At 36.2% G+C, this 26903-nt stretch overlaps 1 protein-coding gene and 1 long non-coding RNA gene across 2 annotated transcripts; both read left to right on the top strand.

The window, feature by feature from the left end:
* The first annotated feature begins 3170 nt into the window (after window positions 1-3170).
* Window positions 3171-8961, top strand: LOC110941492 (regulation of nuclear pre-mRNA domain-containing protein 1A). The gene is made up of 7 exons (XM_022183131.2): window positions 3171-3510; window positions 5609-5856; window positions 5934-6089; window positions 6201-6357; window positions 6460-6602; window positions 6712-6747; window positions 8276-8961. The coding sequence occupies exons 1-7, from the start codon at window positions 3435-3437 to the stop codon at window positions 8780-8782; spliced, it is 1323 nt and encodes a 440-aa protein (XP_022038823.1). The 5' UTR covers window positions 3171-3434; the 3' UTR covers window positions 8783-8961.
* A 15615-nt stretch (window positions 8962-24576) lies between these two features.
* On the top strand, window positions 24577-26122 carry LOC110939257. Its single transcript, XR_002592112.2, has 3 exons — window positions 24577-24723; window positions 25022-25082; window positions 25864-26122. It is a non-coding gene; the product is annotated as an uncharacterized LOC110939257 (long non-coding RNA).
* The last annotated feature ends 781 nt before the right edge of the window (window positions 26123-26903 follow it).

The following is a 26903-nucleotide window of genomic DNA, read 5'->3' as shown; positions in this document are numbered from 1 at the left end:
TGATTTCTATTTCCGCACACTATTTTCATATTTGTTGAAATCACTTGCCATATTACGTGAAAAGAAGTTTTCAAGTCTAAACTGGGACCAACACTTGTCATGCAATTGGACAAAGTTCTCACTCCTATTTCATACAATCTAAAATACCAATCATCCCAAGGAGACTGATGTGTCAAAAGTGTGCATGTTTATTTCGAAACAAGTTTTAAAAAGGAATTACTAATTGAACCACACACAATCGGCAAGTGCACCGGTCGTAGTGTAGCTAGTAGCTAAGACCGGATATCAATCCGTGGACACTATGAGCAAACTCTCGATACTTAAATCCATATTATTTTTATAATAATTCAGAGGTACGAGATGATTTAGAAGCCAATGATGCCATGGTTGAATGTGTTGGTGTTCTATTTCCTAAAAATTATGATATGGAATCCCAAATCATGTCGGTCGAGTTGCCAATCTACAAGCGGAAGCAAGAAAAATTTGAATGTCCTATTGCACTTAAAGCATGTGAGGTGAACAACAAGAACTTTGATCCGAAGAATTTAATGATTAACATTATTTTTGTTTTAGAATTTCATATTTGTCATATAAATATAGTATATGTTTGTCTGTAGCAAATTGGTAGGAAACGTATGGTAACTCAACGCCAAATTTGAAAAAGATTGCTATGAGATCCTTTCTTTGACTACTAGTTCGTCGGGATGTGAAAGAAATTGGGGCATCTTTGAAAGGGGTTAGTTAATATAACCGTTTAAAGTTTCAATATATTGAATTTAGTGTTGAATCTAATGTTTACTTTAAACTCCTTAGGTACATACAAAAAAAAGAAATAGACTAGAGTCGAGTAGATTGAATGATATTGTTTTTGTTCAATATAATGCAAATTTGTCGGTGAAAAACAAGAACAGAAAGTACAGAAATCGTGAGGTACTTAAAGCAGAAGATGCTAGTGAGGCTAAAGAGTGGATTGAGGATGATGAAGAGGAAGTTGGGTCGGGGGTTAATGAAGCCGCGGGTGTTGATGAAGTATTGTCTAACCAAACAAGTGCTAGGAAACCTGCTAAGGCGAGACAACTTTATGACGAAGAATTTGAGTCGGAGAAAGAGGATGAGGTAGACGAGGAGATTGAATGCGAGTCGGATGGTGTCTTAAAGTTTTTTGAACTAATATATTAATGTTTGAATTCTTAACTGTTATTCCTATTGAAGGTATGGGTCAATATATGGAGTACCGGTCAATCCTTAAGTACCATCTAATGATCCCCATATTCCCGAATGATGAAACTTGCCCAGCCTGCCGTAAAGCATGCCTGGATAAATACGGGGAGCATGCGTTACACTGTAGAGAGTTGCCGGGGTTTAAGTATCGCCATGACTTTGTTTGAGACATATTAATGGATATTCTCCAACGAGCAGGGATCTCGGCAAAGAAAGAGGCACTGGTTAATTTTCTTACAGACCCGGCAGAAGGGAGGTCCACCCTACGCCCGGGCTGACGTGCTAGTTTTTGGTTGGGAGGGCGGGAAACATGCTTATGTCGATCTCACAGGTGTATCCCCCCTAGCCGGGTTCCGGGAAAATGGGTCTGTGGCGGGGCAATCGGTACTGAAAGCAGAGTCAAAGAAGGTGGAAAAGCACGCGAAAGCTTGTGAGGATAATCAGCATACCTTTGTCCCCCTGGCGTTTGACACGTTCGGCTCCTTGGCGCCGGAGGCGGTTCGGTTCTTGGCTAGAGTTCAGCGTGTGGTCCACAACAACTTTTCGATCTCTCAGGGGCGAGACTTTGTTTTTAGCAGATTAGGGTTTTGTATTCAGAAGGGAATGACGGCGCAGTTTGTTGCTCGTCTACCTGCTATCCTTATGTAATTTGCCCTGATGATTGGAATGAAATTTGCAAACGTTTTCAAAAAAAAAAAAAAGTAAAAGCTTTGAGATAAAAAAAAAATTGAATTTTGAACTAATTTTATCTTTTTAAGTATTATATTGATATGGATGTGTGAGTATATATATATACTAGGTTAGAACCCCGTGTATTACACGGGGTTGAATAAATGTAATTTTATATATTAAATAATAAAAACTTATATCATTATGAACCTTGTATATTATACAGGTTAAATAAATGTAATTTTATATATCAAATAATAAAAAATTTATATATTTAAAAACCATGTGTATTACACAAATTAAATAAATGTAAATTTGTATACTAAAAACGCCGTATCTTTAAAAAAAACCGTGTATAATCGGGTTGAATAAATTTACCAAATAATAAAAAAAATGACATCCTTAAAAACCCCGTATATTACACGTGTTGAATAGATATATAAAAGAGTTATATCTTAAAAAACCATGTGTGTTACACAGATTAAATAAATGTATTTTTGTATATTAAATACTAAAAACGTCATATCTTTAAAAAACCCGTGTATAGTCGTGTTGAAAAATTTACCAAATAATTAAAAAAATTATATCCTAAATAAATGTAATTTTGTATATTAAATACTAAAAACGTCGTATCTTTAAAAAAAAAACCCGTGTATAGTCGGGTTGAAAAATCTACCAAATAATAAAAAAAATTATATCCTTAAAAACCTGACGTTTTACTCGAGTTGAATAAACATAATTTTGTGTACAAAATAATAAAAAAAAGTTATGTTTTTAAATAATTAGGATAACATTTAATATTAATTTATTATTTATATATTTAATATAAGATAAGTAGATAAGAGAGGTATTTGTTTTAAAAATATATTAAATTAACAATTTAGATTTGATGATAATATTTTATTAAAGTATGATAAGATTTAATATTAATTTATTATTTATTTATTTAGATAAATATAAATTTGAGGATTCATTCAATGAATGATACGTGTCCAAAAGTTGATTTCTTTTATTATAGTAGTTAGATACATATTATAAAAATAATAAAATATACATATAAAAGTTGTTAGATACATATTTATAAAAATAATAAAATATACATATAAAAGTTCTGATCCGATTAATCACGAGTAATCTCGAGTAGTTGATAGTACCCACCTAATCGGCCGATTAGTAACTAGTAGTCCAATCTTAGGGCTAGTTCACATTCACACCCAATAGCCTTGGGAAAACAAAAGACCGTCTTTGTTTTTTCTCTATCGTTTCGTACTTCGATTTCGAGGTTAACAACTCCAGAAGAACCCGTTACTAAATTAAAAAAGAAAAGAAAGCGAAAACCCTATTTCTCTTATTACATCAATTGAGACGCTGGGACTAGGGCTTTTTTCTACCCCCTTTCAATTCTTCCAAATCAAATCCACCTGCCATTTTCATTTTACAGATTCTAGGGTTTAAATCTCCACCTTCCTTCGATCAATTAAGCCGTCTGGTATACGATTACTGGTACATGATACACTCACATCCGCTGAAGAATTTGAAGTGCAATGAATAGCGTGTTCAGCGAACAGATACTTGCAGACAAGCTATCCAAGCTCAACAGCACTCAACAGTGTATTGAAAGTATCCTCCTTATACGTTTTTCGATCTGTTTTCTTTGATTTGTTCTATTGCGTTGCTGTATTCTTTTTGTGTGCATTCAATTCAATTCAATCAATTTGCTTTTTGTTCTTCATTACTCATGTGAGCCTGTAAATGTTGTAGTTCTGTTCTTCTTGTAGAGTTATAGAAGAATCACAAAGTTCTTTTGAGTTGCTGTTAGAGCATCTCCAATGCTCTCATAAATCCAGGCTTCAATTTCGGACACAAGGCTGCATTGGAGGTGAAGTCAAGCAGACTCACTCCACCGGACCCAAGGGCTGGGGACCACGCACACCTACATTGTTTTTAATATATACTAAGTTTTCACTATCGCCGTGTTACGGCGAACGTCTTTCTTTTGTTTAGTCTGTGTTTACATGTGTTTTGAAATCACTACGAGCGCGTTGCGTATGGAACCGCTGACAAGAATAAAAAGAAAATATAGCAAAAAAAACTAAAAGATAACCAAAAGAAAATCAACAAAAAAGGTTGTATGGTAACGATGTTGTTCGTATGAAAACAGTGGTCAGAGATGAGCAAATGATACTGGGTACAGGTACCGAATTTCATGAACCGAAAGATCTTAAGTGCCAATTCGGTATGACTTTTGGCGTTCCTGTTACCAGTTCGCTACCGGTTTTTACCTTCATATACCGGTACCGTAACTGGTATTTTCGGTACCAGTACCGATTCGGTATTGGTTGGCACCGAGCCTATTCCTACCCCTGAAATTAAAAAAATAAATCATTAAAAGTTGAAGAAAATCAACAAAAAAAGTTGCACGATACCGTTGTTGTTCGTACGGTATCCGTGATCAGGGATGAGCAAATGATACCGAGTAACATTACCGAATATTAAAAAACTATATATATTATTATAATATTTAAAACACTATTCATTAGCTTCTGTTAGTTGAGTGTGAGGTGGAGGTTTGAAACCAAACCTCACCTTAGTATTGGAGATGCTCTTATACTTGTAGGAAGTAGTTGAAACTCAAAACCTGAGCCTATTGATTTTAATAGCAGTTTTGATGTTTAAATCATTGAGCAATGAACACAGGTCTTGTACTTTTGTGTTGAGACTTCTGAGATCTGACAGATGATAAGATTATATTACCTTACTTGATGTCTGTGTTTTCATTAGTTTCCCGTTTAACTGTGGCGTATAATGGTGGACTTGGTTTGAAAAGAAAGTGCCTTATGCAAATATGCGCCAGCCGTTGAGGAAAACACATCAGGGGAAAGGCGGGCCTCATGTAGTTCTAGGCATAGTTATTAAAGGCGCTAGGCGCACTCAAGGCGCATAGGTCTTGCCTGCGGCCTAGGTGCAAAGCGCAAAAAAAGCGAGGGCCTGAGAAAAATAAAGCGCACAATGAAAAAAAATTAAAATATATTATGTATTAGAAAAAGAATACTATTCTTTAAATAAAATAACCAAAATCTATTATATAATAAAAGTAGTTTTCCTTAGATAAAAGAAGAAATCTGGCTAGAATCTTGTCGAAATTTAGAGAATTTGGCCGGAAACTCTCCGGAATCTAGGAATCTCGCCGGAATGTGCGCCTAAACCCTCACCTGGAGAATTAAAGCGCAATTTCTTCGACTTAAGCGCAACTGACTCGCCTCGCCTGAAAAATGGGCCTGGCGCAAGAGGCGATGGCTTTTAACAACTATGGTTCTAGGTCAAAATTAGGGTCTGTAGGAGGTTTATATCTAGAAACAACCTAAGGGATGAAGAAGTTATGGAAGGTTTAGTTGATAAATAGGTTTTTATGTTAAACAAATGAGAGATAAATAAAGCTGATTTGGCTGTACATTCATAGACTCGCACCTCGGTTTTCGGACCAAAACCCCTCGGAGCGCCCCGTGCTTTTTTAAACCAGGATTGCGGCAATGTCTCTTTTTCTGTACCGTACTACATGATCTCTGTCACATAGTTTGATATATGATCAGCTATAGTTTATCACATGCTATTTTACCTTCTAGTCATATACATTTTAGCTTCACCCAAGTGCTTGCTTTACTTGTGGACCCACGTGTAATAGTGTTGTGTCACGTATTGCTACCTTGACTCTGTATAGCGCTGTCTCATTGGTGTATATTCCACCGAAGCAAAGCAGAAGTGGTTGTTACAACATGGGAGAAGCAGTTCCATAGTGCTGAGGTTGTTCAGAAGGTTCCTCTTTTATACCTTGCAAATGATATCCTTCAAAACAGCAAGCGTAAAGGAAACGAATTTGTCTCGGAGTTCTGGAAGGTCCTACCTGGAGCTGTAAAAGATCTTACTAAAAAAGGCAATGATCATGGGAAAAATGTCGTAACCCGACTGGTACGCATCCGTTTCGTTTGTCTATATATTTGTGTTTGTAGAACCTATGAACCATAAATTATTGATGTGAATGGCAGGTTAATATATGGGAAGAAAGGAGAGTGTTTGGATCACACGCAAAGAACATTAAAGCTGTGTTGCTTGGAGAAGAATCACCTCAACCGCTGGAGTTCTCAAAAAAACGGTCTCGTTCTGTGAAAATTGTTAAGAGAGATTCACGCTCTATAAGAACAGTGAGTAATAATCAGATTAACTACACAGCTCTATATTATTATACATTTGGGATGTTGGTCATCTGATATCTTTTTATCTTTTTTTTTTTTTTTTTTTTTTTCTGGAATCAGAAATTGAGCATTGGTAGTACAGCAGAGAGAATTGTGTCAGCTTTTCACTTAGTTGTGAGTGAACACCATGGTGAAGATGAAGAAATGAATAAATGCAAATCTGCGGTTCACCGTGTTAAAAAGATGGAGAAAGATGTTGATTCGGCTTTAACAAATGGTAGGCTAGTGATGATTTGAAACTCTTTTGTGTCGATTTCTTTCATTTCAAAGATTTAAACACATGGTTTGACCATACACTCGGTGTTTTTTTGTAATGCAGCAAAAGATCCCAAGAGGAAGAGTTTGTCCAAAGAACTGGAGGAAGAAGAAAAGCTGTTGAAGCAGTGTATAGAGAAGCTTAAAGTTGTAGAAGCAAATAGATTGGCCCTTGTCTCTCAGTTGCGTGATGCATTGAATGACCAGGTATTATTATTATTATCTATTGTTGTTGTATTTTATTTTTATAATCCGGATTTAGTTTTCAACTTTTCATATTGTCATGATATTTTGTTTTCACTTTTTATGTTTCCAGGAATCTGAGTTAGAGAATGTCCGCACCCAAATGCAGGTTTGAATACTCCTTTAATTGTGTTTTTGTCATTCCAGTCAACCAAACAGGCTCTTAGGATGTTGTTCCAAGTCTTGTTTTTGTAAAATAAATAAATAAATATAAGGGATAAATCATAAAATAATAACCAAGTTTCAATATTGTTCCAACTAGGATTACGACCCGCCGCAATGCGGCGGGGATTCTTTATTTATAACTAAGTCGATCTACGACCCACACGTTATGTTAAACCTGTCAAACGGGGTAAAAATAGACGATGTAAAAACGTTCACCCACACACGCACGTTGCGTCGTGTTAACTCGCAAAATTTAGAACGAAACGTAAAAACGTTAAGCCAAAGACACAGCTGTGATGTGTTAAGTCACAAAATTTAGAACCAAGCATAGAGCGAAAAATTTGCGAAAAATGGAAACTATAAATGACCAAAGTTGAAAGTAAAAAAAGTTATGAGGATAGATTGCAAAAGATAAAAAGTTTTGGGTTAAAAGTAAAAAAACAAATAGTTTTGGGTTAAAAGTAATTTATGAAATACTTTTGGGTGAAAAGTAAAAAAAAAAACATTTTTTTTGAAACCCACCCAAAGCCAATGTTACGACAACAATATGCATAACAATTTTTTCTTTGAAAACCCCCAAAGCACACCCCGCGTTGCGGCGGGGCGTAAAACGGTGTCAAATAGTACTAATGTCACACAACCGTCATCGACAACCAACACTGACTTGACCTATAATATGCGTATTGCGACGAACCTGTCAAACATGGAAAAATAGAGGTAAAAACGTTGAACCACACATGCACGTTGCGTCATATTAACTTGAAAAATTTAGAACTATACGTAAAACGAAAATTTGCGAAAGATGAAAAGTATAAGTGACAAAAGTTGTGAAGTTAAATTGCAAATAGTGAAAAGTTTTGGGTTAAAATTAAAAAAACAAATTATGTAGGGTTAAAATTGGAAAAGGTACAAACCTTTGGGTTAAAACTAAAAAATCAAGTTTTTTTTTTTTGAAAAACTCATAAAGCATAACTTACAAGTAATAATGCACAAAAAGTTTGCAAACTTATATAGGTTTTAATAAAGTCCCTCATAACTTTTTAACCATTTAATATTCTATTGTTGTGAAATTTGTTTATAAATGTTATTTTTTTTTTAAATTTAAGTGACTTAAATGGAATGTATATGATTGTTGATTACTTTTTCAAGTCGACTTAAATTGAACAATTATAAAACTTGGTTATGGTGTATTTTGTTTCCTTACAAAAAAAAAAAAAAAAAAAAAATACTTCAGGTTAAAGTTGAAAAAAATAATCACCACTTAAAAACCAAATTTCATATACGTTCCACTTAGGTCAATTAATTTAAAAAAAAAAAAAAACATTTATAAAATTCTTTCACAGCAACGAAACAATGTTGAAACGTGAGTAGTTTTTGTTGGTAGAAAAAATGTGAGCGACTTTAGCAGAACACTCGAGAAACTTGGTTATTATCAATACGACTATTAATAATAATTTGTAAATGTTTTCAAGGTGGCACAAGCACAGACAGAGGAAGCGAAAAACATGCGGGAACGACTTGATGACGAGAAGTATGTGGCAGATGTAAAACCATCATCTGTTGATGGATCTAAAAAGGCCGCTGCTAATATAGCGGCAGAAGTTGCAGATAGGCTTGCTGCTTCTACCTCCTCTCAGTACATTATGTCATCTGTTTTGTCGACACTTGCAGCTGAAGAGGGACTGTCTAAAACCACTTCTGCTTCTGTCTCCAAAACCGAATTTATGCCCTCTTTCCAAACGGTTTTACCAAACTCGCAACCTCAATACCATACAATTCCAAACCCACATTCACACCAATTTTTGCAACCGCCTGCCACCTCGTATCCGTATGGTAGTGTTGGTATACCGCCGATCCCTCCACCACCGTCTTATATGATGGTTCCTTTGGCTCATCAACGGCCGCCTATGGCCCCCGCCCCGGTCCCACCACCACAGTCTGGAATGATGTTTTATTCCCACCCTCATCATTCGCAGTGATGGGTGCATTTAATTTAGGCGCAATTTTGATATTTAATTGTTGGTAATTTATTAAAAAAAAAAAAACCAAATTGGTTCCTGTCATAATGTGTTGTTTGTTTTTGTTTTGTTTTGTTAAGGATAGTTATACTGTACATTAGTTGGTTCAAAGGCAGCTATGAGAATTCTGTATTCTGATATTTGCGCGCTCTTTAATTGAGTGATCATGGACCCTCACAACTGACCTACATCCTCAATGTGAATGTCAATCTTCAAACCCGGCTTGCACGTAATCGCGTTAGAAGGGTTGGTTAGTGCTTTCTCATCTAAGTTTGCTGTCACACTCATGGGGATGAAAACAAATCCCATATCCGGGGTGGATGACCGACATGTTCTGGTTTTAAAAATTCACATGTTTGACAGATGATTGTGTTGACTGATATTTGGGCTGATTATCTGAAACGTACATATCTTCCTTTACTCGAACAATATTAGGATAATTCAACAGTCTAATAATCTATAGATTTTTAGTTTTTATCTTTCTCATTCTTTTGAGAAATAAAACTATATAAAAGTTAATACAAATGATCCTGTAGAGTAATTTTAATCTTTTGTAAAGTAATTTTGTAAAATGTTCTTGTACAGTAATTTTGATCTTGTAGGGTAATTATCAGAATTACTCTACAAGTGTATCAAAATTACTCTGCATCAAAATTACTTTACAAGTGAATCAAAATTACCCTGGAAGTTTATCAAACAACCTACAATTCAAAATTATTCTACAATTGATCATGTAGAGTAATTTTGCAAACTGATCCTGTAGAGTAATTTTGATTTTGTAGAGTAATTTTGTAAATTACTCTACAAGAACATTTTACAAAATTACTCTACAAAAGATCAAAATTACTCTACAAATGATCCTGTAGAGTAATTTTGATCTTGTAGAGTAATTTGGTAAACTGATCCTGTAGAGTAATTTTGTAAATTACTCTACAAGAACATTTTACAAAATTACTCTACAAAATATCAAAATTACTCTACAGTATCATTTGTAGAGTAATTTTGATAGTTACTTTACAAAAGATCAAAATTACTCTATAGTATCATTTGCGATGCTAAAAACTAGGTTTCGAAACGTATAATCATCGACTTAGGTTTCAAAACGTATAAACACTTTGTTTTGAATATGTATTTTGTTATGATAACTTTGGTATTTGATGTTTCAAGTAGAATCTTTAATACATTTTTGAAAATTTGATAATATGTAAATTTTAAAATCGACATTATATGTAGGTTAAAACAGAAAATGGTAAAAAAAATATTTTAAAAAATAAATAAAATTGCGACCACAAAAACGGTCGCAATTTTTCAAAAGGCAAGCAGTTGCAAAACAGTCGCAATTTGTAAAAGGTATGCGGTCGGAAAACGATCACAGTTTGTAAAAGGCATGCGGTCGGATTACGGTCGCATCAAGACCGTCACAACTGAAGTCCCACAAAACCAGGAACAGTTGCAATATTTGTGACCACTATTAAACTCGCAAAACCCGGGTCGCAAAAGATAGCAATAGTCGCAACTTAGTCGAAATAGAGCAATTGTGACAGGTGTTTTTCCTATCGCAATTCTGGTCAGAAAACGGTCGCAACAGAGCAATTGCGACTGGTTTGCGACCAAAATTGCGGTCGAAAAAACCTAGTTTTCTAGTAGAGTTACGTTCTAACCATAGGTTGATAGAAATCGTAAAGTTGTTCCGGAAAGGATGGTTGATCTTAGAGGTCTTGAGGAATACAAAATTAGGGATTTTTTTGTTGAAATTAAATGTGATTCATGCCTACATCTTGATATGATCACCCATAGTTGTTATGAGGTTGTTAAAAGAGAGAAGTAATAAATATAAAAACTCTATACAGAAGAGATAAATTTCGGTTTTAGCATTTAACAAAACTAATAGTTTATGTATAGGATGTTTGGAATTTTTTTTCAATAAAAAGGTTTATCTTTATTCCCCATGTGAAGGGATAAAAGGTATTTGGAAATTTTCATTCAAGTCAAACTTAGTGGATTAGCCTACATAAGTGAGGAATGTTTTATTCGTTGACAAAGTTAACCCACACCAGAACCACATACTACGGTTATTTTTTTTTTTTTTTTTTTTTTTTGAAAGATGTACTTCACAACATACGGTTAATACACACCCGCAAGACGCAGGCCCGCACCATTTCTGTCCCAAGGACTATGTTATCTTAACGGAGCCCACGCCTCGGTAGAAATGGGACATAGCTTTCCCCGAGAAAATTTCCGACCCCCTGCCACTTGACAGGAGTTGCACCCTCCACACGAATCGACCGCCTGTTGTGACAGAGCGACCCGCTAAAGTAAATGCGCCGTAATAGAAAACTCGGGTTCCCTCAGGCTTGAACCGAAGTCCTAGCCATCGTTGGGTTGGGAATACAACGGTGTTTAATTATTTGTTTTCAATTGTTCCATATTGGCCACCATGCATGCCACCCGAACATATATCAACTGCTTTTAAAATAGATTAGTACCATAATTAAAATACGCTAGTGGGTCAATTGATTTATCGACACTCATTTTATTATCTTATAACATATATAATTAATATATTAAAGTCGTAACTTTCTAATGAAAATGTTTAATCCTGCTTGTTTGAGCGTTTAAAGAAATCTTAAATAACTATATGTGGGTGGAAATTGCCCAGCGATTATATATTCTGTTATCTATAAATTGAATAAATTGCCAACTGATTATCAACAAATTCCCTATCAGCAAATAGAAACAAAAAAGTTTCACATTACTAATGTATTCTTTAATTATCCTATCATAATTTTTTTATACTATTATAGGTGTTTTCATCAAAATACTAAAACAACAAATTAAAAATTACAAACAAACGACAGGTAAACGGGCAACAAGCTGCGCCGCAACCCTTTTTTTAGGGTAAATTACATTTTTCGTCCTTTATGTTTGTAGCGGGTTACAATGGATGACCTTTAACTTTAATAATTACAGTCACAGTCCTTTATTTGCAAAACTTGTTACACCTTAGGTCCTTTGACCCTAACCTGGTTAAAACTTTCTGAAAATTTCCCAAAAATCGAATTCACATTTTGAGGCTTCAACAGTTTCATCTATCAACAATCTTGAAGATTCAGAAGGGCAAATGAGGCAATAAAGTTTCAATCTTGGTGAGTCTTTCATTTCAAGCCCTAACCCTAGATTCCCCCAAATCAAATTGATTGATACCTTCATACCCATTGAAGAAAAGATTAAGCATATGTATGCAAGACCCAGAACAAGCTCTCAAGAATGATATTATTATCAAAATGAGGTTTAATTCTCTCTCAAATTCAATTTCAAATTCAAATTTAAACACACCCCCTTTCTGAACCTGATGAAACCCTAACTCTAGATAGAAATAGCCCCATTTTCGTAGCTCAAGATTACACCCTTTTGGTTTCAGATCAGGTTTTGACTGGAATACCCTCAAATCTTACAAAAAGTCAGCAACTTTCTAGCTGTTTAGTTTGTAAAAGGTGGTTAAAGATTAGTGGTGGTTTAGTTAAGTCATTGAGATTATTGGATTGGGATTTTCTTGATTTGGGTCGACTCGGTTTTCGTTTTCCTAATCTTATTGATGTTGATATTGTTCAAGCTTGCATAATATCCCGTCGGAATTCGGGTATTTGTTTGAGTAATAAATTCGTGTTGGAATTTGGGTATTGTTTTTAGTAATAAATTCGTGGCGATGGTGGCGGGAGTATAGAGGTCAGTGGTGATGGTGATGATGTCGGTGGTCGATAGTGTAGGTGGTGGTGGCCTGATGAGGATGGTTGTAGAAGTGGGTTGTAGAGAGAGAGTACAGGGGAGATGATGATGGTTTAGATTTATAATTTTTAAATTTTGACATTCTTTTATTTTGTATTAAATGACTGTTTTGCCCTCATATGGGTTGCACATAACCTCACTTAACTGAAAGTTTTAACCAGGTTAGGGTCAAAGGATCTAAGGTGTAACAAGTTTTACAAATAAAGGACTGTGACTGTAATTATTAAAGTTAAAGGTCATCCATTGCAACCCGCTACAAACATAAAGGACGAAACATGTAATTTACCCCTTTTTTTAACTATCATAATTGAAGTCCACGTTGATAATTTATAAAAAACATCATGGTCGGAGTTGCATATATTGTATCAGAAACTTACGTTAAATCCTTGTATGGTAAAGTAAAAATTCTGGAACTTGTTTACGTAAACCTTTTGTAACTAGTATGTAAAAGTGGTTCTGAATAGATGATCATACTTATAAATGGCCACTCTTTATTTTGATAAAAATAAGAACATGTTTATATTTCATCCTTGTTAAGTCATATGCAAAAGGACAAAAATAACATTAAGTGGGTGTTTGGCATTCCTTCTCAAAGTGACTTATTAACTTAAATAAGTCATAAGTGAGAAGTCAGAAATTCTGACTTCTCAAAAATGACTTTTCACACACACAAAATGCTCTAAAATAAGCTAACCCAAACACTTAAAAAACAACTTATTAACTTTTATAAGTTAATAAGTCATAAGTTGCTCCAAAATAAGCTAACCCAAACACCCCCTAAGATGATTAAACAATTACAAATAAAAGCATCACTGATCGACCATAGATCAATCTTACTACGATGTGCTGTGCAAAAGCATACCTAATTTATTATTTATTTTTTTATTTTTTATAATCGATTGAAACTATCGATCTTGTGCAAAAGAACCTCTTTTCCTTAGCACGGTCGATCCATGCATGTGCATCAAACTCAAAGACCATGGATCGACCGTGCCAAGGAAAAGAGGTTCCAGCACAGGATCGATAGTTCCAGTCGATTACATAAAAAAAATTAGGTATGGATTCACTCTTCTAGATTCCATAAAAAGTTAAAACTTTAATATAAAATATTCAATGCTTCAATATTATTTTTAAACAACCCTTGTTTTGAGTTTTATTATCATCCATTGACACAATCACTATATATCTCAGGTTTAACTAAGGGTGAATAATGCCTACTAAGGGTGAATAATGCCTTTACCTTTAGGTGTTTTCCGTCATGTGGCAGTATAGTCAGCAACGGGCATTATTGGACGTTTTTCTAAAATGGGTGTAATGAAAATGTGGGCATTATGTTAAAAGGGTGTAGAGAATTAAATAAAAATAGAAAAAAACCAACCAAAAAAGCTATTGGCAAAAAATGAAGCTTCAATGTGATTGGTCAAAATTTCGCCCCAACAGCGTGATTTTAAACACGCCAAACCAAAGAAATTGGTCAAACACGCTCAAGGGGCGGTGTATGGGCGTGATCCGACGTTTTTTGGGCAAATTTTAGAAAAACCACGCTCACTACATGTGGTCTAAGAAGGGACACATTGTGCTGCTATACTTTTTAATGTGCACGTGTTTAGTCTTTCATTTTGAGTAATTTCTATTAATCCAATCCTTATTCCCTCAAATAATTTCCAATCAAACTAACTTCCACCAAATAATAATGAGATGATCATAAGTCGTGTTAAACTGACGTGATAAACGTACCCTCTCTTCTTACTTGTTATACTCCCTTTTTAAAATAGTTATATTGAAGGTTGTCAAAATTCCCCGTTTTAAATGATAACTATTTAAAAAAAAGTTTTTTTTTATTTTTTTTTAAATTCATGTATCGACAAAAGGTCTATATAATAATTGCCGGAACATAAAATAAAAAAAAAGCTAATTAGTTATTATTACTATATATTAATAAACGAATTGAAATAAATAGTAATTTTAATATTATAATAATATATACTTTTTAATATTTTTATTATTTTAATATGATAATAATAGTTATTTTTTTTTACTTTTTAACTTTAATACTTTTTTTTTTTGGTAAAAGAGGACAGTACCTTCGGTAAATTTTATTAACAAAAAAACAATATTTACAACTCAGCGAGGGAACCTAACAAAAAACCATACAAACCAAGCCCCTCACTAAACAAAACAAACTCATCTAACCAGACAAGCACTAAACAAAACTACTAAACTCCAGCCTATCTTCCATTCCATAATCCTTCCAAAAAGCATTCTTTTCCTTTGGCACCTTTCGGCAACCATGACCCATATTTCCAGCTTTCCTTCCTTTCCAACACATCTTCAAATCAAATTTACCCCCCAAAACTATGTGCCAAATATCCCAATACCAAACACCTCTAAAAAACATACCCCATTTCCATATTATTTCCATACCAGACTTCAAAACAAACAAACAAGATTTACCCTGCATCTGTGCCCATCCCATAGGACCAAACTACCCAACCACCAAATCACCCCTCCTGAAACTATAGCAACTTTTATAACCAACAGCACCAACACCCAATAGCAGCCTCCTTACCCATCCCTTCACATACCTTCTAACCCATCCAATATCAACTGTTACATAATCCTCATCACTTGCATATTTCAGAACCTCCTCATTAGACCCAAGCATCCAAAACCACCCCACTCCAAAATCATCAAACAACCCCAACCCAAGCTGCAACCCACCCTTTCCCACCCTGTTAATCAGACTCAACTGACTCAATAGGAAAACAAGAAAAGGTTCCAGAAAAAATCTATTCAACCAAAAAATCCAAGTTTGATTACCACTTCATGGAACTATAAAAAATAAACAAAAAGAAAGAGAGGATAAAAATGTCCTAAGCACAGTGGTAATCTGCTTCCTTATAACTCCCGGGCTATTGCATCCCCAAAGCACAAAGAATCCTACTCCCCCAATCATGACCGCAGATGTGGCCAGAATGGTTAATGCACCCTTTAGACTGGCCACAAAAAAACAAAACAGGCTCAAATCTCCTATAAAACAGAAACATAAATGAGAATGAAAGAAATAAACAGATCTAAAATGTAAGGGATTAAGTAAGATGACTACCCAGGCTGAAGAAAGACCCCTTATATCTCCTGATTCACAGTCAAAACCCCAAAATACCCCTCCCAAAACAGAATACAGACTCAAAAGACTCAAAGTAAAAACAATAAACGGTTTAGAATGAAACCATATCAACCAAACTACCCAGGTTTGACTGTCACTGCTATGCACTACAAAAGGACAAAAAAATAAAGAGGAAGAATTTAATGACCTACCAGCAGTGACAGCCTCCATCCTTATAACTCCCAAGTTAGTGCATCCCCACAGCACAACAAACCTATATCCCCTCACCATAATCGCAGAAGTGACTAGAATGGTCAATACACCCTTTAGACTAGTCACAAAAATCAAGAGGCTCAAATTTCCTAAACAAATAAAAGAAATAAGAATGAAAAAATAAACAGAACTAAAAGGCTAGGAATATAGAAAGATGACTACCCTCAAGGCTTTTAGAACCTTTATTTCTCCTGATACCCATAAGAAACCCATCCCCAAAAAACCAACAGATCTAGTCCAAGTGGACCCAGAGCACACCACACACATAGGCTTCTTTCCTACAAAATGGTTTCCAAGTCTTTGCACAGTTCTATAAATAAAAATAGAAGGAGAAAATAACTGCCTAGACACAAAGACTTGATGCTCCCTTTTGTCTCCCGGGCATAGGCTTATCCCAAGCCTTCTATTACCTAAGACCCAAACCTTAGATGCAGAATTAATCCATCGTTCAAAAAGAACAACTGAATTAATGGAAACACACACACCCCAATCCCAACGCAAAGAAATAACAAAGAACATAGAGAGCAAAGGAAGCCCATAAGGCCAGATTACTACCCTCGTATTATAAAGTCCCCTTATTACTGCAGTTCCCAACCCATCAATATCCCCATATTCAACCCAAAGCCCACAAAAAAGACTTATCCCAACCCCAGTCCAAAACCAAGTACTGCACCACATATTAATTTCTATCATAATTTCCACCATTCCAAACCTTAAACTTCCATACATCAGCAGCCTCTTTCACACTACAATTCTCTTTAAACCTTAACCCCATAAGTCGCATTCTGACCTCTTCAACAATCCGTTCCAAAAGCTGTTTAGGTGATCTATTATTATCCCTAAACAGCCTCCCATTTCTCTCCTGCCAAATGAAGTACACAGTAGCAGCAACAACCAGCCTTTGAATAACATCCCAAACAGATTTACCAACCCTTTTCTCTTCCACATACTTTACAAACTCCTGCCAATTTATCGGAGCATCAAACAATCTAGCTTGAACTTTAATTTTCTTCCATATAGCCTTGGTGTAATCACAGTCAAAAAATAAATGACCATGACTATCTGGACACCTTTTACAAAAAACGCATTTCAGCTCCCCCACCCATCCCCAATTTATCAATCTATCCTGAGTGAGAAGCTTACACCTAAACGCTAACCAAACAATAAAAGCATGTTTAGGTATACACTGGCTGAACCACACAAACTTACACCACTTCACCTTTTCTCCAGTATAACACAGAGTATTATAAACCTGTTTTACAGAAAAATCAACCAACTTCCCATCTTTTCCTTTCCACTTAACAATATCAGCCCTATCACTACTAAAACTCCCACTAACACTAGACACCAACCAAGGATACTTCCTATGCCATATCTCAGGCACCAACCAGCCATTCAAACCATAGATCTCAGCCAACTTAGTATTCTGATCATACCCCGCAGCCCTAATATCCCTCCTATCAATCAAATTTCCCAAAATACCCTTTTCATGCCATAAATCCTGCCACACAAAGGTATTAGCACCATTACCCACTATAGCAACAAAGTTTTCCCTCACCAACCTCCTACTTTGCAACAAATGACCCCAACTCCAAGAATCAGACCTGTTTTCACCAACTACCCAAAACTTCTACCAGATAATTTATAAACTTTAACCCAATTCACCCACAAAGATTCTTTATTGGACAACAGATTCCACATATGTTTTGTCATTAATGCCAGATTTTGGTGCTTCAAAGACAAGATATTTAAACCCCCGAAAGCTTTAGGCATACATACCTCCTCCCATTTAACCCTAGCCATCCCCCTATTCCCATCATGGTTATTCCAAAGAAAACCTCTAATTAATCTTTCAATATCATCCGCCACATTACAAGGCAAAATGAACAAAGATGACCAATAAATAGTCAAAGAAGACAAAACAGATTTTATTAACTGAACCTTCCCAGCATAAGAAAGATATTTCACCTTCCAATCCGAAATCCTGTTTTTGACTTTATCAATCAGAACCCTGCAATCATTCTGATATAGTCTCTTAGAGGACAGAGGTATACCAAGATACCTCATAGGAAACTTACCCTCCTTAAAAGGCAATATATTTAAAATTTCCCTTCTCAACTCTTCTTTTACATTTCCAAAGAAAACTTCACTCTTCTGAACATTCGGGACAAGACCTGATACTCCACTAAACTCATCAATAGCCCCTTTTACAACCCCAAATGAATCTGAATTTGGTCCACAAAAAATAAAAAGATCATCAGCAAAACATAAGTGTGTTAATCCAACTTTCTCGCATTTCCAATGGAAACTAAAATTATCACATTCCCCAATTCTTCTTTTAATAATCAGATTCAGAACCTCCATTACCAAAGTAAAAAGATAAGGTGACATAGGGTCCCCTTGCCTAAGCCCCCTCTCCCCTTTGAAATAACCATATAAATTACCATTTAGAGCCACTGAGTAAGAAACAGAAGACAGACAACTCATAACCCAACCAATAAACTTTTTATGAAAACCAAAGCCAACCAGAGTTCTCTCCAGAAATTCATGATCCACAGAATCATATGCTTTTTGCAGGCCAATCTTTAAAGCCACCCTCGGCCGCCCACCCTTCCAATTATACCCTTTAACCAACTCTTGAGATAAAAGAATATTATCACTGATCAATCTTCCAGGGATAAAAGCGCTTTGGTTCTGGCTAACCAGCTTATCAAGGCAGCTCTTCAATCTGTTACAAATCACCTTACTGATACATTTATATAACACATTACAACAGGCAATTGGCCTGAATTCAGAAACAGACTTCGGAGCTTTCACTTTAGGAACCATAGACAGAACAGTAGCATTAGCAGCTTCCCATTTCTAAAAAAGTCCAACACAGCTTCAGTAACATCTTTTCCAACAACATCCCAAGCTTCTTTAAAGAACTTAGCACTATAACCATCTGGGCCCGGAGCTTTTTCATCATTGATTTGAAACATAGCCTCCCTCACTTCTTCTTTGGAAAAGTTAGACACCATATCCAAAGCTTGATCCTCACCCAGTTTGTTCACAAATAACAATTCAGGCTCTCTAAACGGCTCAACAGAAGCCCTCTTACCCATTATTCCCCTAAAAAATTTCACAAAAGCATCCCCCACAGCCTTCCCTTCATAAAGATTTCCTTCCAAATCAACAATCTGACCCACATGATTCCTAGCCTCTCTATGTTTAACAGATTGATGAAAGAACTTAGTATTTTGATCACCTACTTTCAACCAATGCACTCTGGACTTCTGTTTCAACAAGTACTCTAGATCCAACACCGCCTCTTTAAAAGCTTTCACATATATAACCTCCTCGAACCTTAATTCTTCTTCATTTGGATGGTTAGCAATCTCAGTTTGTATCTTCTCGACCTCAACCCTCAATCTTTCCACTTTCTCATTCAAGTTACCTTGCTGCCTACCTAACTCCCTCAAAGGCTTTTTCAGATCTTTTAACTTGGAAACCACCTTGAACATGTTATGCCCCACATACTTCCTTTCCCATACCTCTTTTACAATAGGTTTAAATTCAGCTTTAAGAGCCAAATAATTCCAAAACTTAAAAGGCTTAGGCTCAAACTTCTTACCACCCGGAAAAATAAGAATAGCAGGAGAGTGATCCGAAGTATAGAAAGGCAAGAACTTAGAGCATCCCGAAGGAAACTCAATCATAAATTTCATATTACCCATAACCCTGTCAAGCTTCTCCATAATGCCATTACTGCTGCCAGGCTTCTGATTCCATGTAAAATGGAACCCTGTCCTTGCAATATCCATAATATTCATATCAGCAACACATTCTCTGAATTCTTCCATACCATAACTCACACCTCTATGAACAATATTCTTTTCATTTGGATGCAAAATAGCATTAAAATCCCCCATAGCAACCCAAGGAATATCCTGCACTTTTACACTAAATTCAATAAGATTCTTCCATAAAGACCTTCTTAAATTAACATAGGGCAGCCCTTAAACAAAAGAACAAAGAAAATTTTCACCCTCCTTCCTGTTCTTGATATCACAATGAATAACCTGCTCCTTCATCTCCAAGACAACCACATCAACAACTTTAGGATCCCAACCACCACTATCCTAACCCAGCTCTCACATACTTCAGCATTGCACACCCATTTCCAACTGTTATTTATTTTATTAGCCATATCCAAAACCTTTTCCTGACGTAAATGGGTTTCAACCAGCCCACAAACACTGATACTATTATCCTTCATAATCTTTCTAACAATATTTTGTCTACCCACATCACCTAGACCCCTAACATTCCACACCAAAACTTGGCTACTCATTAAGACATCAATTCCTCATCAGAAATGCCCAAGACATGGACATCCCCAACATTTTTCACAACAACATTATCCTCCTTCATATCACAAGCCATCTCATCATCTTCAGATTTAACCTCCACATTGCTAGTCATCCTGTCAAACATCAGTTTATCTCATTGTTCTTGAAATAGCTTTTTCTGACCCACATTCCACTTTCTCATGACGTCACTAGGAGGAAGAGATTTCCTAGTAATATATTGAGCAACAACATTAAACTGTTCAGTAGATACTTTGAAATAGCCACTATCAGAATTAATCTTAGACTTCAGCTTTACAGGATGGACTTCTTTAATATTATCCTCCTTCTGCATAGACTTATCTTCTATAGGCTGCTCTCCCAAATCATCTTTTCCCCCTTTTTGCCCTTTTACAATCCCAGAAGACCCCCTACCCGTAATAGGAATTTCTAAACCCATATCCTCTTTTAGAACTTCAAAGCTGTTAGACACCTCCACAACTCCTATATCCTTAATATCCCCTTGATTGCCAGCTTTCACATTCTGCTTTTTAACTCTATACTCCATCCTACTATTCTTAATACTAGCTCCCCTATTCATCTCTTCTCCCACCTCCTTAATAACTCTTCCATTCGAATCTTTAGTTCTAGACGGACCACCTTTATTAGACCCTACCCCAAAAGACCCTCCTCTTCCACTCTGATTAGACCCACCCCCACCATTTTCTCTAACAGATTTATTACTGCCCTGCCCGGGATGCCCCTGTTGGTTATTTCCCCTTATCACCTTATTCCTCTTCCCCACAGTCTGAAAATCATCAAAATTATTGGCAGACACCGGAAAACCCTTACTATCAGCAGCTTTAATATCCTCCACCAGCTTCCTAGCCTTCATTTGAACTTCCTCTTCAGAAAGAATTCTTTTAGGACATGTCAACAAGTCATGCCCAAAAACCTTGCAGTCTTTACATCTGCTAACTTTTAACTGGTAAACCACTCTAACCAATTTTGTGTCCCCAGAAAACCCATCATCTTTAGGATAGAAGGCTTTGACAACTTCTGGTAATTCAGCATCAGCACTAACTTCAACCAGCACCCTAGCAAACCCCGGAGGACCCTCCACCATAGCACATCTTTCAGAAGTGACCCTATCAAAAAGGATAGGCTTCCCAATACAATTCAACATACAACAAATACTCTCAGTGTTCCAAAGTTCCAAAGGCAGATTAGGAATAGTTACCCACAACGGAATAACATTTGGTTCAGTCTTTTCCAAGCACAATCCAGCCTCCCACCTTTTTAGACATAACGGTATATCATTCACCAACCAAGGCCCTTTATCAATAGCATTCATCATCCCAATTTCATTCCTAAATTTGAAGAAATACACTCCATTATTGTTAGAAGAAATGTTCATTATACCAAATCTTTTCCACATTTTCATCAAATGAAACCTAACCATCCCAATAGGTAATTCCTTTCCCACAAAATAACCATACAAATAGGCACTATACACTTTTTTAGCCTCAACTAACTTTTCAGGTTTAATAACCGCTACCTTTTCCCCATTATCTAAGACTTTAGGAGGATAATAACAAACTTTCTCAGCTAACACTGAATTATGACCCCCAACAGATCCAGCATAAGTCTTTTTTTCTTTATCCTTCTCCACCCCTTTCTCCCCTCCCTTCACAGCAGTAAATACCACATTATCTTTTAACGTAACTGAATTCAGAACAGATTTCGCAGCAGGCTTCAAACTATTCAGCAAAGGCATATCACTCTTAGTAATACAGTAGGGTTTCAACTCTGCAGTCTTCTCCTTAATTAACTTCTTCATGGAAACACTTTTAGAACTCCTCTCCACCTTCTGACCCATATTAATCATCTCCCCCTTAACAACATCCCTATTCCCAGATATAATAGGCACCTCGTCCCTAAACTTACCATCACTAGACCCTGGACTAAACTTAAGATCAAGAACAGATGTGGCAAACTTGAACTGTTGTCCTTGATTAGAAATCTCATTTCCTTTTCCACTTTTCTTAATAACCTCCTTAACACCATCAACCCTCTTTTTCCTACCCAATTCAGCAGCCATTTCACAAGCTGCAGCCCCATCAGGAAGCACCTCATTACACACCTCTTCACTACCCGAAACTGCCTTCCTAAAATAATTCTCCTTACCCCAAAGCACCTTACAAGTCTTAACCCGAGTTCCCTCATTTTTAATGGACCTCTTCTTCCTCTTATTTAACAACACAAAAGAAGCATCACTATTCACCTCAAAAGCATTGACATTAACCTCTAACTGCGGAAACTTCACAGAGTTCCTCTCATCACCCCCCTATCCACAGAATCAGATTTAATACCACATAACTGAACAATCCCTGCTAGTATCTCTTGCACAGACCTAAACAAACCAGAGATCTGCTCCAAATCACAACCCTGCAGACCTCTCCCCTCCACACAAAGCATAACAGAGAAATTAACCCCAAAACCCTCTAAATCAGCCTCAGACTTGAATGACACCCTAAGATCTGAATTACCTAACTCTAACTTCTCATTAAACATACGAAACACCCAGTTATCACCTAACATTCCCTTAAGAAATACCAAATCAACTTCAGAAAGAACAATCCAGTAGGCAATACCTGTATCGGAGATTTGAAAACCACGCGACACCTTAGAAATCACCGCCGGGACAACAACCACCTCTCCCATCCTTTGATCACTAGATACATTCACCTGGTCACCAAACAATCCTACCGACTCTGAAGAAGAACCCTCCGCCAAAAGCAAACCCTCCGAACCATCGAAACCACCTCCAGACCCCAGGTCAGGGGGAACATCAGGAGGAATCCTAGGCGAAATCACAGATTCCATACAGAAAACGAAGAAACAGAAAGAGAAAACAAAAGAAAAAGAGCAGGAACAAAAAAGAAACGAAGAAGAAACACTAAAACCCTAGAATCGCCAAAATCGCCCAGACAGGAGAGAATAGGGTTTTTTTTTTTTAACTTTAATACTTTTTTTAATACCAGGGGTTGGGATAAACTTGATGTCAACCGGTATCGAAAATACCGGGACGGTCCTATTCAGTATCAGTACATGAAGGTAGAAACCGGCACTAATACAGAAAACGCCAAAAGTTGGTGCCGAATTGATCACGGTTACCGATATTAGAAATCTTTTGGTTCGGGAAATTCAGTACTGCTACCCGGTACCATTTGCTCATCCCTGATCATGGTTACCGTACGAACAACGGTATCCTACAACTTTTTTTTGTTGATTTTCTTCAACTTTTATTTTTTTTTTTAGTTTCAGGGGTAGGGATGAGTTCGGTGCCAACCGATGCAGAATCGGTACTGATACCGAAAATACCGGTTACGGTACCGGTATATGAAGGTAAAAAACGGTAGTGAACCGGTACCAGGAACGCCAAAAGTCGGTACCGAATTGGTAATTAAGATCTTTCGGGTCGACAAATTTGTTACCGGTACCCAGAACAATTTGCTCATCTCTGACCACGGGTTTCATACGAACAACATCGTAACCATACAACTTTTTTTGGTTGATTTTCTTTCGGTTAACTTTTAGTGTTTTTTCTAAATTTTTATTCTTGTCAGCAGTTCCGTTCGCAACACGCTCGTAGTGATTTCAAAACACATGTAAACACATACTAAATAACAAAAGAAATTCGCCGCAACGCTTTAGGTAAAAATAATTAATGAAATTAATTATTTACTTAGAGTTATTTTAATAGTAAATAATATTAGTTATTTCGAACACTTTAAAAAGAATTCTTAATAATTTTATCTTGTATAACATGCCTAAACCTCCCATAAAAAGAATTCTTAATAATTTTATCTTGTATAACATGCCTAAACCTCCCAAAAATGATAATTTGTTATCTACCTACATCATGATACGTATCAAATTTTTTTTAGAGCAGAAGAATTATAAGCACCAATAACTTCTCATGGAGCAGCTATGTCAAGATGGATGGATGTGTGGTCTCACATCGTCATCCTCTACAACACATTTAAATATTAACTATTATGAATTAGCAACATGGTTTGGCTTTGAGTGGTTGTACAATGGGCTTTGGGTGTTTTTCAAAAAAAAAAAAAAAAAGTCATGTGGTTTGCTTCATAGTCCAGGTTTCTGTCTTGAACGGTGGATTTCGACAAGAAGAGACTCTTACAGAGAGAGAGAGAGAGGGGGGTTATAGTGTTTCATGTAGAGAGAGAGAGAGAGAGAGAGAGAGAGAGGCGGTGGCGGAGACACGGCGGTGGCCTTCTTCCTCAACTCGCTAGGGTTCCGGCACTGTGTTCAGATCCCCCCGGCACTGTCTTCAGATCACCCACTGTGTTCAGATCCTCAACTCGCTAGGGTTCCGGCAAACTGTAAGTTTTTTTGTGCTTCGTGTGTTGTTTTATTTGACTGTTGTTAATTAGTGCATTATTGTGTTTTTTATTTTATTGATTGATTATGTAAGTTTTTTTGTGCTTCCTGGGTGTGTTTCGAGTAACCTGAAATCGTCATCTTTTGCGTTCCTTTGGAGGGTTTCAGACAAGTCTTTGGATAATGCACTCCATGTGTTTGATGTTTTGTCTGTTGTTTTTTTTTTGTTTATTAGTGAATTATAATGTGTTTGGTGCTCTGAGTATTTGTTTTGCGAATGTTTTATTTCAACAATTGCAGGAAGCAGTCCTGGAAACTCAGAAGAATGCGAAGATTGAGGGAGTGGAAGACAACCCTAATGGTAATTTACTGATTTTTGAATCACTTATATGATGTCGATGTGTGTCTGCATGTTGAATTGTCCTTTGTTAGTAAGCGGATTTGGCATGTCTTTCTTTTTATTTTGGTTCATCATTTTTTGTTGCGTGTGGTGTTTAACTGATTTGGCATTAGACTTTGTGAATTGATGAGTACAGAGGAGATGAATTTGGTTCAATTTTTAGTTTCGAACATGTTGATCCATGTTTTTTTTTGTAATTGATGATGAATTAGTTAATAAGGTAATCGATGTGTTAATTAATGTATTGTTGTTCTCTATTTGTAAAACAAATTCCCTGTCACTCTACGTTATTTGATAATACTTTTTCTTTTGGGATGCCTCACAAAGTTAACAAACGCCCACTATTGTTGATGCGCCAACGTCGTCCCCATGGTAGATAAAAATGTATGATTTAGTATCTTTTTCTACGCCGTCCCCGGAATCGAATTACTTAAGTTTTGCCCCGCCAGAATTTCTTTCGTCACCACGACCGTACTTAGATCGATCGAATCTACAAATATGATGCTAACAAATTTCGTATCACGAAATCGATCTACAAATATGATGCTAACAGATTTCGTATCACGAAATCGGATCTGGCAAATTGTACAGATTGTAGCTCGGGACGACGATCAAGCGTACGGTCTCGGTGAAGAGAGAAATTCCGTTGAGTTCATACACTTGTCGTTACATGTTTATGTTACAAAGCATGATTAAATTCTAACTTATTTGATTTTCGGATGTTTATGAATATGCATATCAGACAAGACCCAAGAGTTACTTTTGTGTGGAAGATGAGGTCTTGATGATGGACAATTTGTTAAGACATGATGGGTATATCCTGTTAAGAGCAAACTTCATGTGAGTTGAATTTATGCTTCTTGAAACTGCCATGGCTTCTTTGTAATTTTTTTACTAGATATATCTTTCATATAGAGAGGAGAGTATGCAACTATATTCAAGATTTGTGAATTGGTAGTGGTAATGAGGCTGCAAAAAAAATGGAATCATCCTTGCACTATAAATGTAGTTTTTCTTTGTCTTACCACACTTCTTTTGTAACAAGAGAAATCCGATGTTCTTCATAATACTAGATATTTTGTTTAACTAAAAAATGTTTTAATTTGTTAGCCCCCGACCGCATCGCGGCGGGGGCTTCCATCTAGTTTAACATAATACACATGAAGGGTTACAACTTTTGATAAAGATGCTATTAACTCATCAAATAACCTATTAACTTATTTAATATTTTATGATGTTAAGCGATAAATATTAGAGGTCCAGAGATTATATGAGAGTAAAAATTTGAAAAAATTAAAGATTAAAAGGTGTGAACCTTATTTTTCTAAAACCATCATAGAGCTGTAAACGAACCGAACGAACACGAACAAGACCTTGTTCATGTTCGTCTTATAGGACCGGTTTTGACACCGTTCGATTGCGTAACGAACGTTCGACGTGCGGAATCCGTGAACGTGCGTGACCGAACACACAATAACGTACTAGAACCGTGATTTTATTGATGAAAATGACGTGTACAAGGAAAAATCACGTGTAGAGAGCTTTCTCTCTCTAGACTTTTTCTCTCTAAACTTGAATCACCAAAATCACCAAATGGAGCAAAAGTCTTAAACATATGTCATAACTATCCTATTTATAGGTCAAGGCTTTAATGAAACTTTTCATTAATTACAAGATTGCCACCTTGCCTTTTAACTAGATATGACACTATAAAGACTTGATTTCTTCGGTTTCTCGCTACGGCTCGAATTGACGAAGGCGATAGACATTAATGCACTAACA

The sequence above is a fragment of the Helianthus annuus genome, chromosome 7 (assembly GCF_002127325.2).
Source record: "Helianthus annuus cultivar XRQ/B chromosome 7, HanXRQr2.0-SUNRISE, whole genome shotgun sequence".
In the NCBI taxonomy this organism is placed as follows: Eukaryota; Viridiplantae; Streptophyta; class Magnoliopsida; order Asterales; family Asteraceae; genus Helianthus; species Helianthus annuus.
This window is presented reverse-complemented; position numbering and strand designations above follow the sequence as displayed.

Excerpts from the sequence above, each read along its gene's own strand:
- LOC110941492 (XM_022183131.2), top strand. The coding sequence starts at position 3,435 with ATGAATAGCGTGTTCAGCGAACAGATACTTGCAGACAAGCTATCCAAG. Across the intron at positions 3,511-5,608 it reads CACTCAACAGTGTATTGAAA|CGCTGTCTCATTGGTGTATA; the intron begins GTATCCTCCTTA and ends GACTCTGTATAG. Across the intron at positions 6,358-6,459 it reads TGATTCGGCTTTAACAAATG|CAAAAGATCCCAAGAGGAAG; the intron begins GTAGGCTAGTGA and ends TTTGTAATGCAG.